Source organism: Rissa tridactyla, chromosome 1, assembly GCF_028500815.1.
Source record: "Rissa tridactyla isolate bRisTri1 chromosome 1, bRisTri1.patW.cur.20221130, whole genome shotgun sequence".
Taxonomy (NCBI): domain Eukaryota; kingdom Metazoa; phylum Chordata; class Aves; order Charadriiformes; family Laridae; genus Rissa; species Rissa tridactyla.
In genome coordinates this window covers 157,221,853-157,242,603 of record NC_071466.1, presented here as the reverse complement: position 1 = coordinate 157,242,603, position 20,751 = coordinate 157,221,853, and the positions used below count along the sequence as shown (strand labels likewise).

Genomic DNA, 20,751 nt, shown 5'->3' with positions numbered 1-20,751 from the left:
CTGTTTCTGCACTTCTGGGTCAGCGTGGAGCTGATGACCCCCGGGGGCGATGGTCGTGGTGCTCAGCCTGGTGCACCTCCTCGGAAGTTTAGAGAGTCCTGCTTTTCTGAGTCCGAAGAGACGAGCGTGATTGTGATCAGTCCAGTAGGGCTTCCTCCAGGGATGTACAAAGATGCACTTCTGGCTGGGACATGCTTAGTACGTCTTTTGGCTGACCCAGGACCTGGCTTTCTTTTCCATTATTGGGCTTAACAGCTTTTCTTGCCTCTTAAGACTTCCAGCTCAAGTGCAACGAGGACTTGCTAGCGGATTCAGATTCAGCAAAGCACTTAAATGTAGGCTTAACTTTAGCTGCATCCAGTGCCCTCACTGGGACTCAGGCACGCGTTTGTTTCAGGTGATGCATATGGTGAAGGGTTCCGCTGAACTGGAGCCGCAGCCTTCAGCAAGCTGCTAAAAATCTCATGTCCATTCAGACATCGGCAGCCACGTGGAAGCCTTTCCGGCTGTCAGGTCCTGGTCCTCCTCCCAGCATGGCTGACTGTCATCACTGCCCGCTCCGGGGCTTCCTCTCTCATCCTGGATGGGTGTTTGCAGCTTCTCCCTCCACAGAGTCACTGGCCAGACCAAATGCCACGTACCATTCAGACATGTCGCATCCTTTCCTGGGACCATACCCACCCTGACGTTGCTAGCAGATCCGCCCAGCGGCAAAGGCAAATGGCAGCTAACGGCTATTGATGGCTGGGGCCTGCCTCTTCATTTATCCACAAATAAATGTTTAACCTGTCAGCGCTAAGAAATCATATTGATTGGAGAGACCTTGTTTTATTCCTTGGGTCTGGTAATCGAAAAGGCGAGTCCGCCTTTCATATCTTCCTGCCACAGGCTCGGCTCTACTGTACCTTGTCCGAAAAAGCTTTTATTTTCAAGGCACAGGGAAAATGATGTTTATAAAATATAAACTACGGGAATTTTCCTTCCCCTCTGGCTTTAGGAGGAGAAGAGCAGCTGGTAGAGAGTGGATGAGAAAGGCTTTATCTGCTGTATTTTGGTTACTGCGCTTTGAGTGATGGGTTTAATAATTGATAGAGCAATTTAGCAATGATCCATAATCCCGAAAGAAGCCTACGCTCCCCTCCCTCTCCCTCTCCCGCCCTCCCTCTGAGACTGACAGGCTGCTCTCAGTGTTTTTGTCTGCAAAATTTCATCCCTTGGTTTCTGTAAACAGCCTGACACGGAAGAGGGGGGAAAAAAGCAACTGTTTCTAAATCTTTTGTCTTGTTTCCACAAACAGCTGCGCTGCTTTCTCCAGCTCAGGGCTTCAGTCATTTGCTCGCATGCTCTCGCTGAAGAGAGCAGGAGGTTTTCTTTCAGGCTCCAACCTAAAAGGAATGTATGCATGCAATGTATACAGGAGAACAGAGTGGTGCACAGCCTCCTGGCAGGGACTCCTCCCTCCCCATTTAAACCTAGGCTTTGTTCGTGGCTGAATCCGGCTTTCTTAATCCCAAGAAAGGTGCGTACCGATGGCAAGTGCTTGGGATATGCTAGTGTGCTTTGCTTGAAACTCTTCCAGGATTAACCCGTGGAAATTGCTTTTCCTAAGAGCCTTGTGCTGACGGTCACAGCGAGCGTCAGGATCCCATCGGGGTGCCTGGTGTGTAAGCGTTTGCATGAAACCCCATTTTTAAAGATGGGTGCACATGATCTGTGCTTGCCCAGCTTGCCCCCAGAGCAGCATAGGGCTGTGTTTGCACCACCTCCATGGGCATCGGGCATTTCAGTGCTCCTTGTGTGTGATGTCCACCTCTCCATTCATCCACGGTAAGCGCAGGAAGATAGCAGAAAAGGTGAGACAGAAAAAGGAGACAGAGGTAAGCAGGAGAGAAAAAGAAACAAGGTTATAGGTACCGAGTATGCAATGAGGCCAAGGCAGGGTGAAGATAGGGAGGAGCTGCAGCCTGGCAGAAGGCTGGGTATAGGCAAAGTCAAGTGAGATGTATAAAGTTATGTTTTTCCATATGTATTACATAGATGCCAGATTGACAACAAGTTGTAATTAAGCATGATGTAAACTCAGCTATGCACAGCTGTATTATTCCTTAAAATTACAAGGGGTGAGGTCCTTTGGGGCACAGCAAAGTTTATGGACTCTCCACCATGGGAGGTCTGTAAGACAAACTGGCTAAACGCTTGCCAGGAGTGACACAGGCATGGGATGGCCTGGTATCAGGGCAGGGAGGGAGCGTGTGACTTCCCGGGGTCCGGGCTAGCCCTGTCAGCCTCTGACACCGTCCTCTGAAGTATTTTCACCCTTCCCAGTCAGCACCCTGGTGGAACATGAGCGGTGTCAAGGGGCGGGTAGTTTAGTCTGCTTCTGTGATTTATTTGCTATTAAATACCCTTAGTAATGATAGGCTTCCGAGGCTTGTTTGATAATTATGCCAATCAAGTCCAGAAGTAATTCTTGTGTAACTTGCTCTCTGTTTTTAAAAGACAGATAGAACTGTGTGTGTATATTTGCTAAAAACACCCTGGGACCTGCACCTGTACCCCCTGAAACACTCCTAGCTAAGTAGTGTTTTGCCTGGATGTAGGAGGATCATGGTGACCTTCCTATTGACAACCGTATAGTTACCGCACCATATGGAGTCAGAGTAGCTCGGGTGGGAGGGGGCCTCAGGAGGTCATTTAGCCCAGCCTGTTGCTCAAGGTAGGGCCAGCCATGAGATCAAGATTGGGGCTTTGTCTTGTCAGGTCTTGAAAGCCTCCAAGGATGGTGACTGCACAGCCTCTCAGAGCAGCCTGTGACAGTGGTTCATTATCTGCACAGTGGAGGTGTTTTCCCTGTTCCCAGTGGGAACGTTCCCTGGTTCAGTTTATGTCTATCATCTCCACATCCTGCTGCCCACCTGAACAAAGAGCCTGGCACCATCTTCTCTACGTGGCAGAGGAGAAGGGGGTAGGCTGCTGTCGGGTCCCCCATGGCTGTCTTTCCCCCTGCTGAGGTTGCTTCAGTTTGCCCATGCACTGGGGGCCCCAGGCCGAACATGGTATCCAGATGTGGTTTCACAAGTGTGGCTGGAGGTAGGTCATCATGTTCCTTGATCTGCTGGCCCCGCTCCAGGGAGGCTGTTTGTCCAGCTGCTACCAGGGTCCTTGTTTCAGCCCACTACCCCCCAGGTTAAGGTGCTCATGGCCTTTTCTGCCTAGTGGTTCCCAGGTATTGTCACCATGGCTCATCCATCCCATGGGCAGGACTTGGCATTTGTCCTGGCTGCATTTCAGAAAGTCTTCATCAGCCCATGCCTCCTGCCTGTCTGGGTCCCTCTGGGTGGCAGCCCTGCCCTCAAGCGCATCACCAGACCTCTCCAGTTTGGTGTCACCCGTGAACTGGATGAGAGTACACTCTGCCTCCTCCCCTGGGTCAGTGATAAAGATGTCAAACAAAACCGGTCCTGGGATAAACCCCTGCGGTACCTCACTTGTTACCAACCTCCAGTTTATATTTATGTCCTGTAACATAAACCATCACCGAAGGCTGAGTGGATCCAGCTTCCAGTCCTCTGAGCTGATACAGATATTTTTTGATGTGTTGCAAACTAATCTTGAGGGATGGGTGAGGGCAATGCGAGCAATGCAGTGTTGGAGCTACCCTCTAGTGGTGGTTGTCCTGGTGGTCTGACAGCCCTGTAAATGGCTCTGGCTACACCCACAGTCCTTTCCAGAAACTGGGTGTTGCTGTGTTTGACCTGTGAAATAGGGAGTGTTGTAGTAGGCCCTTTAGAGGCACCCTCCCTCCTTACAACTCAAACTGAAACATCTTTGTGGGTAAACAGTGTGCTCTGATAGATTGGGTGACATTCCTCAATGGCCCTTTCCCTCCCTCATGAATATCCCTGTGTTGACGGAACTCTCCAGGATTTGAAGTTTATTCTGGAATCTGAAAGGCATGGTGTGCCTGTGTGTTCTGGGATGAGTCCTGACCCCCAGGGCTGTCCCTTGCTGCAGTTCTGTTGGGTTGGTGCTTCCCAACATAGACCAGAGATCATGGCAGCCCTTGAGGCCTTAGCGAGCAGTCTGCAGGGCTGCACCACTTCTGTATGGACTTCAGCTGAACGTCCAAGCAAACTCTAGCACTTGGGGATGCAGGGGGAGTGCAGAGGTCCCGCAGCCAGGCCAGCAGTGAGGATGAGCTTGACCGTCCCTGGGTGGGAGAAGTGCAGGTGGGGTCTGGAGCTGCTCTCCTGCCTGCTGCATGGGACAGGGAGTGAGCGAGCGAGCAGGAGCTGTTGGTGGTTGTAGGTGTTAATCTCTGGCCCTGATGGCTGGCTCTTTCACAGGTGGGAAGCCTGCAACTGCCCAGCCCGGGAGTGGAGGAAGGCCTTGAGTCTGGGGGTCATCCATATTAGATGTCTGCATCCCTTCCTGGTGTCTGTGCTAATGGAGAGGTAGAGGGGTGAGGGAAATAGCAACTATAACCTTTTACTCCCAGAATATGAGCCTGTCTCCTTTTACAGCCTTGCACTTAAGAAGTGATTTGGGGTCTGAGAGGTACAGAGGGACAAAAAAAGGCGCTATATGCTCTCTATCTCCATTAACTAAGAGCTAAGGGTACTCTGCATGCTACAGTATACAGCAATAAAAAGTGGATACCTCCACAAAATAGAAAAGGGTCAAGTGAGCAGGTATGAGAAAGAGTCCATAAAGATGCTGAAGAAAGGCTTCCACTGGGAGGAAGATGGAGGCACATCGTTTGAATAAAAGCCTCTTTGTAAGACACGTGAAGGATGTAGTTCTGCCTCCTGGACGTATCTTGGTGCACGGGAAAGCACAAGCGCTGTGAGGGGTGAAGCCCTGGGCATGCACCTGGTCAGAGCGTGCCTGCTTAGGCCAGGGGTCCAGATCCTGCCTCCCTGCCTCTGCCCAGGGCTTTCTGGATGGAGATGTGAAAGCTATGGCTTCCTGAAGTTCAGGCTTTGGCAGGAGAGACTAACAGGTAGAAGAAGATGGGGGCTGTGTGTATCGACTCAGCAGACAGCATCACTGTAGGTCTGTCTGCGCTGCTGGCAGCTGCCCACAACCTTCTTCTAGAAGGCAAGGAGCAGGCACGCTCTCAGCTCAAGGTGCCAGCAAGTATCAAGTTTTGAGTTATATTTTTGTCTGATACGTATACTTGTCCATGAGACAATCACGCTCGGCCACGGGACCCTACCAGAGGTGGTATATTATCCCTGAGGAGGGCCATTTGCAGGGTAGTTTTAAAATTCAGAAAGAGCCCAGCTCTCCGAATCCAAGTCTGTGGAAATGAATTTTTTTGGCATTTGTTTTTAATGATGTCCTGTGATGTGTGGGTGAAAAAGCCAGAGAGCTAGACTGGTAATTAATTTTCCTGACAGAAACACCAGACAATGAAATTACCCTGCCACAAAGCAGGGTTGCTAAAGTAAATACTCTGCCAGCGGCAGGCCTGAAAGCAGGATGGGGTCATATGTGAGGTGCAAGCAAATGATGAGATGGCACTTCTGCCTCCGGGGACCTGCAGGTGCTGCCAGCATGGGGACCCGCGCGTCCTGGGTCCCTGGCATCCAGCACCAGCGTCTCTCTGGTATACACGTGCGCGTTGAAGCTGGGCTCCAAGGTGACGGGAGACTTGCTGGACCCAGTGCTGAACTGAGGAGCAGGTCGCTCTTTGCTGGCCAGGGGATTAATTTGGTCTGGGAAAGGGGTAGAGTGGACATAGGCTGGCTGCTTCTTTCCTGGAGATACAGGCTCTTGGTGGTGGGGGGGCTCTTCGGTCTCTCCCAGATTCATGGTGAGTGGTTTCTAAATCTTTGGTCTGTGCTGGCGAGATCTCTGGGAGCTGTAGAGCAGGTTGTGGCTGCGTGTACAGAAGGGGAGTGCCTTTCGTTGGGAGACGTCGAAGGCAGCTCACAGAAGAGGGAGGACGGGAGGGCCAAGTTTTCTGTTTTCCCTCTGTGTGTCTCGTACCGGAGGCTGGAATTACTGTGCTGAGGGCACTGTGGATGCACAGCCAAAAAACTGGTAGAGAGCATTAAATGGGGACGTTCCTGCGTGTACCAAGGTATCTGGCAGCGGCCTGCCTTTGCGCGGTTTCAAGCAAGATCCCCACCACAATCGCAAGGTTTGGTGAGTCTGTGTTAAAACAGGCAGGATTATCGGGGCAGAAAACACTTCCCTGTACAGCCATGGAGAGAGAGATCTGCTGAAGATCTCAGGGCTGTTCTGGGAGGACCTGCCGCCATGTGAATGGTTCTTCTGATTTATAATTACAATACTCTGATGTGCAGCGTTTAATAGGGTGTTTTCCCCTGTTACATAGTGGTAGCAGCTGCAGACTGGAGAAACGCCACATAAGAACTGGCTAAGACATGGAAATGTTTTCTTTCCCTTTGGAAAAGAAAATTACACCATTTTTAGCAGCTGAGCTAAATCTGAGTGCTTTTAGGAATAAAAGGGTCTGTTATGGAGTGGCCTGCATGCACATTTTAGGATCAGAGTTATTGAATATATTAATTATCTGTAAAAAGTGGTGGACCAGCAGCGAAGTGCTTAGGTGTGCAGGTACCACAGACTTGCTTAGGTTAGCCTGGAGAAAAGAGGAACATTTAAGGGTCTTGATCTAGATTACCGACAACGTTATGCCAGATCAGCACAGTACTGAAAGACAGTAAACACTGGAAGAGGAAAACTGAACAATTTCTACATAATTCTATGTCCTAAATTAACTGTAGCTCCTCTGGAGAAAGGACTATGTGTCTCAGAGGATCTCCCAGATAAAACGTCTGCTGAAATGCCTCGTGTCACTCCAAAAGCAAACAAAATATTAGGCTTAGGGAAGACTGGAATGCGAAAGCATTCTGCAAATAGTGTAAAATAAGTCTGGGGAATATCCTCGTGTTTAACTGTTTCTGGGTCTGTTCAGCCTGTCTCCAGCCAGTCACGTCAGGAAGAGGAGTTGCAGGGCCAGGCGGTGGAAGTGGATTGAAACATCCATGGGATGGACCACTGAGATGCCAGAAGCTGCTGCAAACAAGGGAGAACAGGGCAGAGAATTAAAAATACCTTGTGCTAAAAGAAAGGTGATTAAAGTGCTTCTGTCTTCACCTCTAGGACAATCCATGTGAACATGAAGTGAGAGATGACAAATTTAAACCTGATGAAGGAAAATCAGTCTTTAAACAACTGAGTTAAGATGCTATTGAAAGCAGAAGGTTGCCTGTGGAACTCCGTGCCACAGTGTGTGATTGAAGTCAAGATCTCACCTTGTCATAAAAAATTGACATGTTTGTGTTAAGAAAGAGAGGAATTCCATGTGTTAGATAAAGGTCTATGTGCAGAAGGATCTATACATCCATAGCTGTCCATACAGAACAATTTCCACCTGATAGAGGTTCAGAAGGCACTTTATCAGTGGACAAGTTGTTTCATTACAGAACTTGTAGTATCCTCCACCAGAACGCTTGCTGTTGGCCATTAGCAGAGAGTGCCAGCAGGCAGGCAGACCACTGCTCCTCCTGGGGTGACTCCAGCTCTCTTTCGCACGGCAAACGGGAGGTGTCTGCTAGCTGAAAAATCTGGAAGCCTGTGTGGTGTCCGATACCTGTTGTTCTTTTGATGCCTTAATGATTGTTTAATGAAGTTAACAAGGTCTTTTTGTCTTAGGGCCACTCCCTCCCCGTGGAAAAATTGCAGTCACGACGCGAAGGCAGGGCTGGGAGAAAGCCGCACCGAACGCTGGCGGTGGTGTGCATAGGGCACCGTATCACTCTGATCTGGCGCCGCTCTTGCAGAGACTCTCATCACTCTCACCGTCTGTTAGGGGCTGACCAGGCAAAAATCGTAACTAATATTTAGGCTTGATTGAGTAATGCAAATACCAGCTTTCAAAAAGGTAAAATAAAACAAAACTATCTCACCACCTCCCCTCCTTACAATGATAGGTGTGGGTTAATATAATGAATGACATTCTGTTTAATTGCCTTTTATATGTCTAAGTGGTACGGACACTGCTTTTGTGTTTTCTTCCCAACAGTGGAGGTGCGAAACTTCTTTTGTGTGTGAAAAAGAAATTCTCTCCTAATTGCTGCATTCCAGAAGCTGGAGCTTTAAGGAAAACCCTCTGGACAGCCTAAGACTCATGAGAAAAAAAAATTAGAAATTTTGGAATCTCAAATTCTAGGTCATCCCTTTTTGCAGGGGTCTGGAGGTGTTGGCAGCACAAGTGTGGAGAGAGAAGGGAGGAGGTGTGTGCTGCATGTGACAGCAGTGCAAGTGATTTTTATGAACAGGGAGGTTTCTACACAAAATCACGTTGGGAATATCCCACAGATAGTCCACCCCTCCGCTTAAGTTAGTGGGAGGGATTTGAAGTTCAGGCGATGCGTGGCTGAGCTCTCATTAGTGACCAGGGACATCTCGCTCACAATGTGGAAGGCAGACAGGGAGAGGCAGATGGCTTTGAATGCAGGATTTACATAGTAATGAGATTCAGGTCACCATAGCTGTCTTTTTCTCTCTGCATTTTGTCTAGGTGTTGAGTAGCGTGCAGGGATGACGGAATGGGGGAGAAGGGAGGAAAATTAACCCCTTGTTCCTAAGGAGAGATTGGTGTTAGAATAAAAAGTTTGTCACGAAAGGCTAAAGAACGGTGGGGTATGGGAACAACAAGCACAGATGAAGCTAGAAGGGCTAAGGGTAGCCGCTTTTTAAGTTTCTGGCATGTTTTCTGTGGGAATGGCACAAAGCATCCTAACCTTAAAATACCAGAATTTCCCGTAATTTTTATGTTTTGCGTTGCTGGTTTGAGAACAGATAGTTTGGGGCTTTTATCATTGCTGGTCAACCCAAAATTGGGGAGGTTTGTGGACTGAAGATGGGGCATGGATTCTTGCTACAGGGCCTTTGCTTGTTTCCTTGGAAAAAATTACCCATTTTGCTTGGTTTCTTGGCTAAAGATTTGTCTTCACATGACTATGTAATGGCGTGATTAAAACATAATATTTTCCACTGCAATTGGTAATCCTTAGTATGATCTCACTAGTGTCAGATCTTATCCTGATGACAGATGGGAAACTGGGAACCATGGGCCCTATTTCCAGCTCTTGATGGTGGCACTTGATTTGCTCAATAGTCAACCCCAGGCATTCCCAAAATATGCCTCATGTCCCGAGAAATCCCACGGCTGTTTTTAAAATGATGAAAGTTTTAAAGCAATGCATGTTCATTTCTTTTATCTGTCTTCTGCTTTCTCTTTTTTTCGCCCTTTTTTTTTTTTTTAATAGTTAGAGGAGCATGGGAAAGTAAGGGTTTTTTTCTGTTGTATATCACCTGGCACCAGAACTTGGGTCTTTAGAAGAAAGTGTTGCAAGATCTGCAAGAAGAGCAGGAGAGAAGCCTTAGGTGATCTCTGTGTAAAAAATAGGAACTGTGGCACTTAACTGCATATGGAAGTCTGGGCTGAGGTAGGGAAAGTAAGGAAGGTGTTTGTACGTAGAGGTGGGTTTTGTATAAGGTTTTGAGTATTTGTAAGATACTTTTGATTCTTCCACATAGAAGTTGCTTTTGAAATGCAAAGCATTTGTGGCACTAGGAGGGGGATTCATCTTCTCTCACCTTGGCCACTGGAGTTTAGGGAGCTTGTCTAGCCTCAGTGAAGAAAGATTCAAACCGTCCCAAGACAATGGGACAAATCCCTCTTGGGGGGGTGTGTGTGTGTGTGTGTGTGTCTCTCTCCATTGACTGCATGGTCTGCATGGTACGTGGCTAAGATTCGGCACCAACTTCTACCTGCCTGAAAGGTGACATGACCCGCACCATTAGGTCCTGTGGAAGTCTGAGCTGAGACTGGTCTTGCTTATTTGGGCACCTCCTCCACGTCCTGGCTGGTATTCCTCCTGGAGAGCTGAAGCAAAGCCTTTTCAACCTTGTCCTCTCCTTCCTCAGCAGGGCTAACACCGAAACTCACTGAACAGAGGTGCCTCAGAGGCCATCTCCTGAAGCCAGCAGTAAATTCGTAGCAGGAGTGCTGCCACATTTTGGCTGTTTGGGCTGTAAGGGAAGAGGGAATCTAATCAGGCGCCTGGGACAGACTGGGAAGTGAAGGCTTCTTGGCTGCTTCCTCCTGAGGAAAAGGCTTAGGTCTAATAGATCTAATTACGTTATTTCTCTGTTTTATGGTTGCATCCATTTGTTTAAAAAGTCAGTAATCCTTTTATACCAGTCCTGTAATGATTATTTAATGTCTGGCTGTTTGTGAAGCCCGCCGAGCTGCGTGAAGGGAGGATGCTTCACCACAGGGAGTCCGCACGGTTCCTCCACAGGCCGACAAGCTGGGCCTGAGAGCCTCGAGTGGGGACCTTAATTGGGTGGCCTTGAACACACAATGTTCATTTTGTGTTTTATTTGCCCACCGAATTAAATTTGCCGAATTAAAATAATGGTAGTTCTCTCCTTTGCAAACTGCTGCGATACGTAGGACTGTCTCTTGGTGAAACGCTGGCAGAGGACTTCTGCAAGGATAGATATTCACCGGCTAGTGCTTGGTTAGCAGACGCTTTGCCGGTGGCCAGTGGGACCCTGAGCTCCATAGGAGCCATGGCACTTGTTGGCAGCAGGCAGCTCCATGGGCGTCGCACTCCGCGCCGGCCTCCCTGTGCCAGCCGAGGGGATCTGCTCCCATTGCTGATGTTTTCTAACCTCTTCCTTTGCAGAGCCCCTGAAATCATCCTCGGTTTACCATTTTGTGAAGCAATCGATATGTGGTCATTGGGATGTGTCATTGCAGAGCTGTTCTTGGGCTGGCCGTTGTACCCGGGAGCTTCAGAGTATGATCAGGTGGGTACGGACATTGCCCTGGATGCTGGTAAGAGCACGGATGTTCACGGTTTGGAGTTTTTTTCCCATCTTTTGTCAGAGTGAACAGATGCAAACTTTTTCTGTTTTGCTAATAGGGGATACGTGATGCTTACCCCCCGCAAAGTCAAATTTTTAGTTCTCCACCCAGGGTGTTTACTCTTGGTAACTCGTGTGCTCTTTGGTACACTGGCTTTTAAGAACTGACTAAGTGAAATCTCAATCAAGAGTCAATGCTGCTGTTGACTGGAGAGCTCTGTACGTGTCTCTCCTCACTGAGCAGAGCAGGCACCCTTCCTCTGCTGCAACAGCAAGTGTTGAATAAAGGTTTATTTGTTAGAAGAAACTGCACGAACTCTGCTGCCTTTCATAACCCCTTTTATGAGGGTGCATATTAAAAGCAATGACAAGAAGGAGAACATTCACAGCGGTGTAGGTTTCCAGTTAATATAACCTGTCGTACTTCTCTCCCTATAGGCTTTTATGCTCCTTTTGTAGTTCTAAAAGCACAGCGGCTGCTAGAGCCAGGGCTGCAGAACACATTCCATTCCCATGGTCTTCTTCAGGCTGATAGTAACTGTCTGTAAATGCAGCCTGGAAAGGGTCTGTTTTCTTTTAGAAAATTAAAAGAAAAGAGCAGGGTAATAAATAATTTTTTCATATATGAAAATGTTTCTTTGACTTTTTTTGGTCGCTAGTATTTTTTTAGTCAGAGCTTTAAAGGTGAGATTTGGCACGGTAAATAACCCGCAGTGAAGAGCAGGGGCCTTAGCAATTCCAGAGGAAATCAGAAGTAGCTGAAAAACTAACAAGCGTTTGAAAATCACAGACCAAGCATGAAGAGTAGATTTCTTTCTCCTCCCTGCCTCACCCGAAAAGCCATAAAACACGCAGCTGAAAAAGAAATCATGATACCTACCTGCCCAGCTGAACTGCCCAGCAGAAAGTTTCCTCCATTGAAATATAGTGAGGGCTCCTGAGGAGCTGGGAGAGGGGCCAGGGCTGATGCTGGCCCCTCGCTGCAGCTCGAGTGGTCCTGCAGCGCTGGCGCTGGGCTGCGGGCAAGATCCTGGTGCTTCTCAGGTGCACGAGCTCTGATGGACATAAGGAGCTGCAGAGCCAAGCAAGCCACGCTCCGTGAACCAGATCCTGAGTGCTTGGAAGAAACCACGGCTGCTTTTTATGCCTTTATTTATTTAATTTTTTTTTACCCGTCTCTTCTCTCAAAAACGCCTTTTCATTGTTTTCCCTATAATTTTCTGAGTAGATGACTATTTTTAGTAGTTTTGCTGAGTTTGCAGCCATTTCACAGAGCGAAACATTCAGGAGTCAGGAGACGCCAAAGTTAAGGTTTCGTGTGGCACCCCAGGTGTGTGTGAGATCAGACTCTAATTGTGTAATCACAGACCCTTTCTCCTTTGAATAAACAAATTAAAGTCTGAGATCCTGGAAACACACATGTAGCATCTTTTAGCTGTGTGAGTGACAGTGAGGTCATACTCATGGAAGTAACCCAAATAACAAATGAAGTCATGTTGGCAGTAGAGATGAAGTACTTTACATACCATGAGGGTGTCAGTTCATTTGAGTGTATATTTCATCTCAGTTCAAAGATAGTCACTTCATAGTCCTCTGTTTTGAACTTCAAACTGCTCCTTGTTATGGCTGTGCTCTCAGCTGGGGGAAAAAACAGCAAAAGTTAGAGCACAAATATCAAATTGTTGAAATTACCTCCTGGAGAGGAGAGCGTGACATAAAAAGGTGCAAAGCGGTGAAACGCCCCATTGAAATCTGAGTGTGGGTCTTCCTCTATGACCTCTAAAATGTAGGGACTTTCCTCCCTTTATCCGTAGGCTTTGTGGTAGCGTACCGTAAGGGTGAGTTTCCAGTGATGTACGTGATAAATGGAGGGATGCCGTACGGGAATTCTCTTTCCTGTCATTCCTTGCACTGGGTTTTTTTTGGTGAATTCTAACTACGCGCTACATTTTCTCTTTCTTTGTTCTATTGTTTTAAATGCCTCCTGCTCTCCTTTAAGGAAGACCTCCAGAGATCTTCACAGGATGAACAGTGACCTCTCATCCTTCTCTTACAGATTCGCTATATTTCACAGACGCAGGGCTTACCAGCAGAGTATTTGTTAAGTGCAGGGACAAAGACTACGAGGTTTTTCAACAGGGATACAGACTCACCATATCCTTTGTGGAGGCTGAAGGTAAGAAGACGTTCCCTTGTTTCTTTTACCTTGCGGTTGTTGGTCAGAAGCAAGGAGACATTCAGGTCACCTCAAAGCTTAGGTCTCTGCTTTTTGCAATGCAGCCCAGGCGTTGGGGTGGGTACAGCCTGAGGTGAAACTGCCATCCCCAAAGTCTGTGGCGCTCAGCCCACCTGCTTGGCACTGCTTTGTGGGAAATGTAAGTCTGGGTTTGACCTGGAAATCTCCCTCTAAGTCGTCAATGAATTGATGTGTAGTTTAAATGAAACAAGCCCTGGGCAGACTTTGCTCTAGTATCTAATGCATTGGGGGGCGGGGGGGGGGACAGAAAGCATTTTAATTCTGACAATCAAACCCGCTAGTAATTCAAGTGAGCCCTGAGTCTCTTGTACCGGCGTCTTTGTCTGCATTCAGTCCCAAGGGGACAGGCCAGTGGGCTTCTGGCTGTAAGGATGGGGTGAGCGCGAGAGACCTCTGGGACTCACGCCGTACTTGGGAGGATCCTCTGAAAAAGAAGAGATGAATCACCTTGTAACACAAAAGATGTCATATATCTATAGCAGAGATAGTGTAAATGTTATCTGGTCAGGCAAGAGAGACACGGTGGTCTCTGATGAGGGCAGGATAAGGCAGAAGCTGGAAGTGGCATAAAACCCACAGCTGATTGCAGGGCAGTTCTGGTCAATGCCTGTCTCCTGTTTTGAGCAGACACCGGATGATCATGAGGCAGAGACAGGGATTAAGTCGAAGGAAGCAAGAAAGTATATTTTCAACTGTTTGGATGATATGGCACAGGTAAGAGCATTGGTGAGTAACCAGCCAGACTGCTTCACATGCTTTCAGGCAACACTAACCAAGGGGAACTACATGATTTTTCTGTATGTGCTATTCTTGTGCCAGCTCCTGAGACATACCAGAATTCGGTCTACCAAATCAGCTTGTTGGTAGGGAAAGCTGCACATAGGGGCATGTGGGCTCCATGTAGTAAAGCAGCTTTGGAAAACAGCGAAGTCAATCTCTGACTGTCAAAATCCTGTGTTTTCTCTTGTCTCTCCAGCGCTCCTCCGTGCAGCCAGTGGCAAGTCACTTACTTCTGTGTGCTTTAAGATTTCCATTTGTAAAACAGTGACATTGGAAATAATCACGGTGGCCGCAGAAGAGTGTGCTGCCTGTAAAACGTGGCTATCTGGGGGAACGGGGAGTACCAATTGATTGTGTCGGTTCCATGGGGTTGTGAAAGTTAATTCCAGCGTAACCACTTCTGCGGCTGGAGTTCGTGCTAGCAAACAAACTAGTGCGCAAAACTGGCACAACACTAGCACAAAACTGGAGCTTGTGCTAGCAAAGTCTAGGTGTTGTAGCATACACAAGCGAACATGCAGAAACAGAGGACTGTATAAATGGATGAAATAACATAAAGGGGTTTTGTTTTCCTGGCACCTGATACATGAATGGGATGTTTCCTCTAAACCTACTGACAATTTTTATTTATTTTATATGTCTTTTTTGCTCACAGGACACATAGTTAAGTGTCTGATAACACAGTCCTGTATATGATAAATATACTGATTATCAGAGCTTGCCTGCTACCACATGGAAGCTGTTCATCTTCAGTGGAGGGTGACTAAGTGTTTCATTAGCCATTGACCCAAGCGAGCTGAACACTTAACAGTCTGCCTAGAGATCTGACATGCACAAGCCAGATGACTAGCCACCGCGGAGTCTGCCGTGTGACTTCAGCAACTACCCCTTTAGACAGGGAGGCTTGCAGGGCATGTGCTTCAGCGAGGAGTAAACACGGTTTGCTGGAGACCTCACCATCTGCTCTTTCCCTTTAGCGCTCACCCTTGTCCTTTCTCCTTTAGGTGAACATGACAACAGATTTGGAAGGAAGCGATATGTTGGTGGAAAAGGCGGACCGGCGGGAGTTTATAGATCTGTTAAAGAAGATGCTGACGATAGATGCAGATAAAAGAATAACACCCATTGAAACTCTGAACCACCCTTTTGTCACCATGACGCACTTGCTCGATTTCCCTCACAGCACACAGTACGTGGCTTTCATTTCCCTTGGGTTTTGAATTGAGGGATGAAGAGCAGAGCTGGTTGTGGTGGAGACCAAATGTATCTGAGGGGCATTATTAAGATACTTAACCCCTAAGTTTTAATTGTTTCTGGTTAAAAAGAAAAAGAGGATTGCCAATTCTTAAGGTTGCAAGAGTTGTGTTGTAGGTGCTTGGCATTTAAAACACCGCAGAGTGTGCTACATTCATTATGTAAATACTCAATAATTACATATGTTTGCATTAAAATGCAGAAGAAATTATGCAATTAGTGCTGAAAGTATCAGTATATCTCAAAGTAATATAGTCCTGATTGTTACTGCAGTAATCAGCCTTATCTGCAGTGGGGAGCCGACCCTTCTTCCCAGAACCTTCCCATCTTGCAAGGGTCAGTTTGGGGCTGTTTGCTTTTTAAGGGAAGAGCTTTTTCTGCAGCAGGCTGGTTTACAGGCGCAGGCAACAGGACAAGGGGTTCAGTTTTCAGCTTTGTTGTTGCCCGCTTATGTGACCTTAAATGCCATGCTTTGACCTCAGCTGACACATTTGTGGAACGGAGGTGGACTCCTCTGCCCGGTGGAGATATGAAAAAGTGTTGTGCCTTCAAGCCTGACTCCCCCTTCTCCTAAGGCTGTGTCATGGAGCGCAGCAGCCTGAAATGCAGGAAACCCGCGCCCAGCACATTGCTCTTGTCCCCTGGGCAGTTCACGTAGGGCCAGGCTTCTCGGGTGCAAGTGAAGGCAGACACGTAGCAGGAGTTTTCCGAAGTCTTCAAGGGACACCCAGCTTTGGACATCCTGCTCTACATCCCGCTCTGCAGTTCAAGGTGCTTTTGCAGGCTGTGCAAAAGTAAATCAGGCAGCAGAGAACAGTTACTGGCACAGCACCGTACTTCATTGGGCACCACGTGTTTAAAGGCTGTGAGGAGCTCAGGTACAAAAAGAAAGGGGACTGCTTAAAAAGCCGTAGAGTATGTTTGTGTGGATGCTGCAGAGCAACAGGTTACTGGGTGTCAGTCACCTCTCCTGTCCGTATGTGTGCTTTTACTTTTCAAGTTCATTTAAGGTAATTTTCCTTCTGTGAAGGAGCTGTAGCTGCCTTTTTGTTACATTTATCACAAGATAAGAGCAGCTGCTTACCAGAAGGTAGTGGGTGCACAGTCTGTATACACCCAGGCTTACCCTGCACAGACATCTTTGAGCATTGTTATCTATAAGTAGATAGTAAGTGGTAAATGTAATGAAAACAAGATGGGAGATTGTTGTGCTAAATAGAGAGAAAGTAAGTTTCATGTAAGAACATTCATAAATAAAAAAAATGACAGTATTTTCTAACAGTGTTAGTTAGCATCATGTACAAAAGTCTTTTAATTCGCAGCAGTCCTTCTTACTGTGCAACAACTGATTGCGCAAGATACGAGAGATTTGTGGCATAATGCATTGCCATCAGAAATCTTTCCGCTAACGCAGCAGACCATAATCACATCTTCTTTTTTGAAGTGCTCACTTGTGGCTGCTCAGGCAAAGCCCCAGAAAGGTTGAAAATATCACTGTGGCCAACAGCAGTGAGAATTTTACCTGAATAAAAAAAATTAGCATCAGATCTCTGAATACTAAATGCTGTGCCAGCCGGGTGCGTAACCCTGCGCAGCCCCTCCGCGTTGGAAGCGGTGATTGGTAAAGAGAGCAATAAGCCGTAACCAGCGTGGCAAGCTGATGGAAATTTTGTCTGTGACTGCCTGTGGTTCTGTGAATAGAAACTTCAAAGCCTCGAGAGATGCAGGGAGTTGTAATCTCTCTTGAAAGTAAATCAGGCAGCAGAGAAAGTGAGAATATTTGGAAGATGTAGCTTCTGGAAGGAATCTCTGCTGTGGCATGCTTCAGAGAGGCTGCAAGTTTGAGCAGCCCGAGAGGGGCTGTTCCGCTTACTTCCGAGCACACAGCAAAGCGCGTTAAGCTCCCCATTTCACATATTTAACTGCCTGGCTCTTAAATTGTTGGGTACTCCTCAGTCTTTCTGTCTGTTTTGCTCTGTCACTGCCTTCTTTTTTTTTTTCTTTCGCTTTAAAGTAGAGACAGAGAACACAGTATTACATTAGTAGAGATTATACCTTGTTATATAAAAGCGTTTGGTAACACGCAGTTTACCATGTACAGAAAATATACTCTTTCCAATGCTCTCTGCTTTTTGGAGGGAGAATTATATTCATACTTAACTGGAAAAATGCAGCTCATTTTTAGTCTTCCATATTTGTTTGATAAGTGTTTGATTTTTCTGAATGTTCTGCGACCTACAGATATTTCATAGTTCTGTAAATGAATGCACATAATGCACCGCTATGCACAGTGTCCTGAGCCTGTCTTGTCTGCAGGTGTTTATGGGACAGATCCAGTTACCAAGATATTACCTGTAAGAGAAGAAAGATGACCATGTGAGTAAGAGACAAGACAGGGATAAAAAGATCTAGGTCCTCTTCCTGACCAACCTTAGGGATCATATAAGGGTCTTCCTTTTGAAGGGACATTTTGTTTCTTAAAAGTTATGTGAGGATGCGTTTACCTCCCTTACCTCTAACAGCTTAGATCGTTACAAAAGAAATTACGCATACAGCTGATTTTTTACAGCTACAGCTGATTTTCACTGCTTGGATTTTCTGTTTTTCTGGATTGGGATAACGGAAATAAAATAAATGCCTTCATACTTTTTTGGGTTGTGTTTCAGACTCTGAGGTCACAGTTGTAAAAATAATTATTATGGAAGAATTGTGGAAAACCTCTCTTGGTTTTCAGTCCTTGGAAAATGAGATTTTATTAAAAATACAGTTTTGCTCAAGATTGCTATGTTGTTATCTCTTAAAACTCCGTATGCTTTGGTATCCCAATTATAAAAATGAAATATCAGCAGTTTCGTGTACCAGACACCTAGAGTGCTCTAGCAATGCAGAGAGTATTTCATCTCCTTTACTGGGGATACAGAATATGATACTTCTCAATTTTTCCATTGCTATATCAATAACATTTAAAGGAAGATCTGTGTAGAGGAAGAAGCTGTAATCTTCCCCCCCCCCCGAGAGATCCAGTTCTCAGTCTGAGATAACCTCAGAACCTGATTCCCTCGAGATGTTGATGAATCTGATTTGGCATAACCTTTTGCGATATGAATCGTCCCGTTGACTGCCAGAGGACAGCTCATGTGCTTTAAGATAAGCATCTACGGAAGTGTTTAGCCAGACAGGGGCAATGCTTTAACCGCTTGGCTGGACTTAGATGTCAGTGAACTACTTTTTAAAAGGAACAACGAAGATTTTTCAGAGATCTTGGTGACCAAGAATAGTAAAATTCTTCCTTGCAAAAGACTTGTAAAATTACCTTCAGGCTTACACTAAGGCAGAAAGCATGAGCTGTCTTTTCCTCTTAGGCTCAATCATCAGGGAAACCAGTATTTTTCTGTCTTGCTCTCAGTCTCTTTCACTATCTTAAAATAGCCGCTTTGTATTTCTTGCCATCACCTGAAGACCGACAGATTTGCTTGCTATTTGTGACTTACGTCGCAGTGCTCAGACCCATGGGGGCACCGAGGAGTCCCAGAGCAGCCACTCTCATCTTGACACCCATTTGGCCCTCTTCAGTACAGGGTTAACCTGACTCTCACTGGTTAAGAGAGACCTACAAAAAAATAGCAAAGGGCTTTAAGAGCCTAGAAAGTGCCAAGCCTGCCGTGGAGACCTAATGCAGGGCCACTATGATGAACTGTTGCCTGTGTTGGTCGGTTGGTTGATTTTCTGTTTCTTCCTTGTCCCCCTTTTACACAGTGTCAAGTCCTGCTTCCAGAACATGGAGATTTGCAAGCGGCGGGTGAATATGTATGACACAGTGAACCAGAGCAAGACGCCATTCATCACCCATGTAGCCCCAAGCACATCGACCAACTTGACCATGACTTTTAACAACCAGCTGAACACAGTCCACAACCAGGTAAGGGCATCGATCAGAAGCAGCCAGTGCTTGAAATGATTATGTCAGTAGGGTCTAGACGATGAAAAGCGAAGTAGCATCCCATTTAACGTGCCTGCAAATAGATGGTACTTTTTTACTCTCCTTCCTCCGCTCTTCCTCATTCTCTTTTCTTCAAGCAAGCGGTAATCTTCTGACATTTTGTGTGACGGTGAAATGTTGCCCTCATTGTTTATGTTGTTGTTGGGAGTGATAAATCCTGCTTACTTGGGAAGTTGCTATGGGGAAAAGCTCATTAGTCCCTTAATGCAGCAAGCAGGACTGCGCTCCCTGGGTCAGGCAGCAGTATTTGTGGTCTTAAAGCACTTCTTCAAATTGGCATTGAAGTCAAAAGAATTTAAACCCTTCTGTAACAGACACAGCACTGTAACTGATCAACATGAAAGAAAAGTTTAGTGGTTATGTTTCTTCTTATGTCTCATTGGTTTTACTCCAGGTGCCACAGTTGACGTGGAAACCCTGTGCACGTACCCCCGCTCTGACTAAATTGCACTCTACATTGGTGGGCTCTGGCTTTGTAATCATGCTTTGGACTCTTGTATTAGTTTTACGTGCCCCAGTGTTGGGGGGTGCTGGGCTGACAGATTTGATGTGACTAGCAGGCTAAGTTGTTTACTGCGGTACTGTATTACAGCAGTGAAAGGAAACTCTCCAGGGACAGCACTCTAGGAGACTGAAGCTCAAGAAATAGCTACTGTCTTTTAAGCCTTTTGGGAACCGGCTGCTCAAGATTCACTCCAGAGATTGCAGGTGGCGTTGCGGAAATGGTGCTTGGAAAAGCAAGGGAGCTAAAGGATTCTGTGTAAACGTACAGTGTGTTCCTGTGTCACTCAGAAAGCCAGACTTCATGACTCATTTCTCGATACATGTGATCACAGAAGGTCTTCTGGAACAATTCATTAAGCAGATGCAGACAGAGATAGGTCATGGCTTGGTGTGATAGGGTATTAGTTACAAACACCAGTTCCCTTTCTTGGCTGTTTCTAAGATGCTGACTAACGAAATGCATGCTACATGCTCGCCTAGGTCCCAGCTGCAGGGCAGAGACACCATTTGTACCACTAGTAGGAAATGCAGACTTGCTTTCGTTTCCTCACAACTCCCTTGATGTTAAGATTGGCTGTTGGCTGGGGAGGTCCGTGGAAATCTCTGAGTTCTCATAAGCAGTGTGTGTTGTGAGCAGAACCGGTATCTCCAGTGTTTCTAGAAGTGGTAGAAACATTTCCAGGAAGGGTGTTTTAATTTGAACCAGCTCTAAACCTTTCACCATTCTCTTCAACGTACCGCTCATCTTGGCTTGCTGGTGCTCCCTGTCTTGGCGAAATATCTGGGGATTGCCTCCTTCCAGTTACAACTCCTGAGATCAGGAGTTTGGGACCTGTCATGGTTGCTACTCGGTGTGTTGCACAGGGGAACAGATTGCCCTTCTCTGCCTCTGCACAGAGAGAGGAGAAGGAGGAAGAAATGTTTTGCCATCACATCCCTCGTGGCTGTGGTTGTGGCTGTGGTTGTGGCTGTGGCAGTGCAGCATGGGTACCATTCCCAGGCCAAGTGGCAACTGGGGCAGCACGAAACACTGAGCTTG

At 46.7% G+C, this 20,751-nt stretch overlaps 1 protein-coding gene across 3 annotated transcripts in view; it reads left to right on the top strand.

Moving 5' to 3' along the window:
- The window catches only part of HIPK2 (homeodomain interacting protein kinase 2), a 132,424-nt gene that overhangs the window by 86,585 nt on the left and 25,088 nt on the right, over window positions 1-20,751 (top strand). For all 3 annotated transcript variants that reach the window (XM_054190005.1, XM_054189996.1, XM_054189986.1), the window contains 5 exons: window positions 10,737-10,860; window positions 12,974-13,093; window positions 13,802-13,888; window positions 14,959-15,143; window positions 18,965-19,127. In XM_054190005.1, coding sequence (XP_054045980.1) covers window positions 10,737-10,860; window positions 12,974-13,093; window positions 13,802-13,888; window positions 14,959-15,143; window positions 18,965-19,127 — 679 coding nt within the window. The remainder of the gene's footprint in view (window positions 1-10,736; window positions 10,861-12,973; window positions 13,094-13,801; window positions 13,889-14,958; window positions 15,144-18,964; window positions 19,128-20,751) is intronic.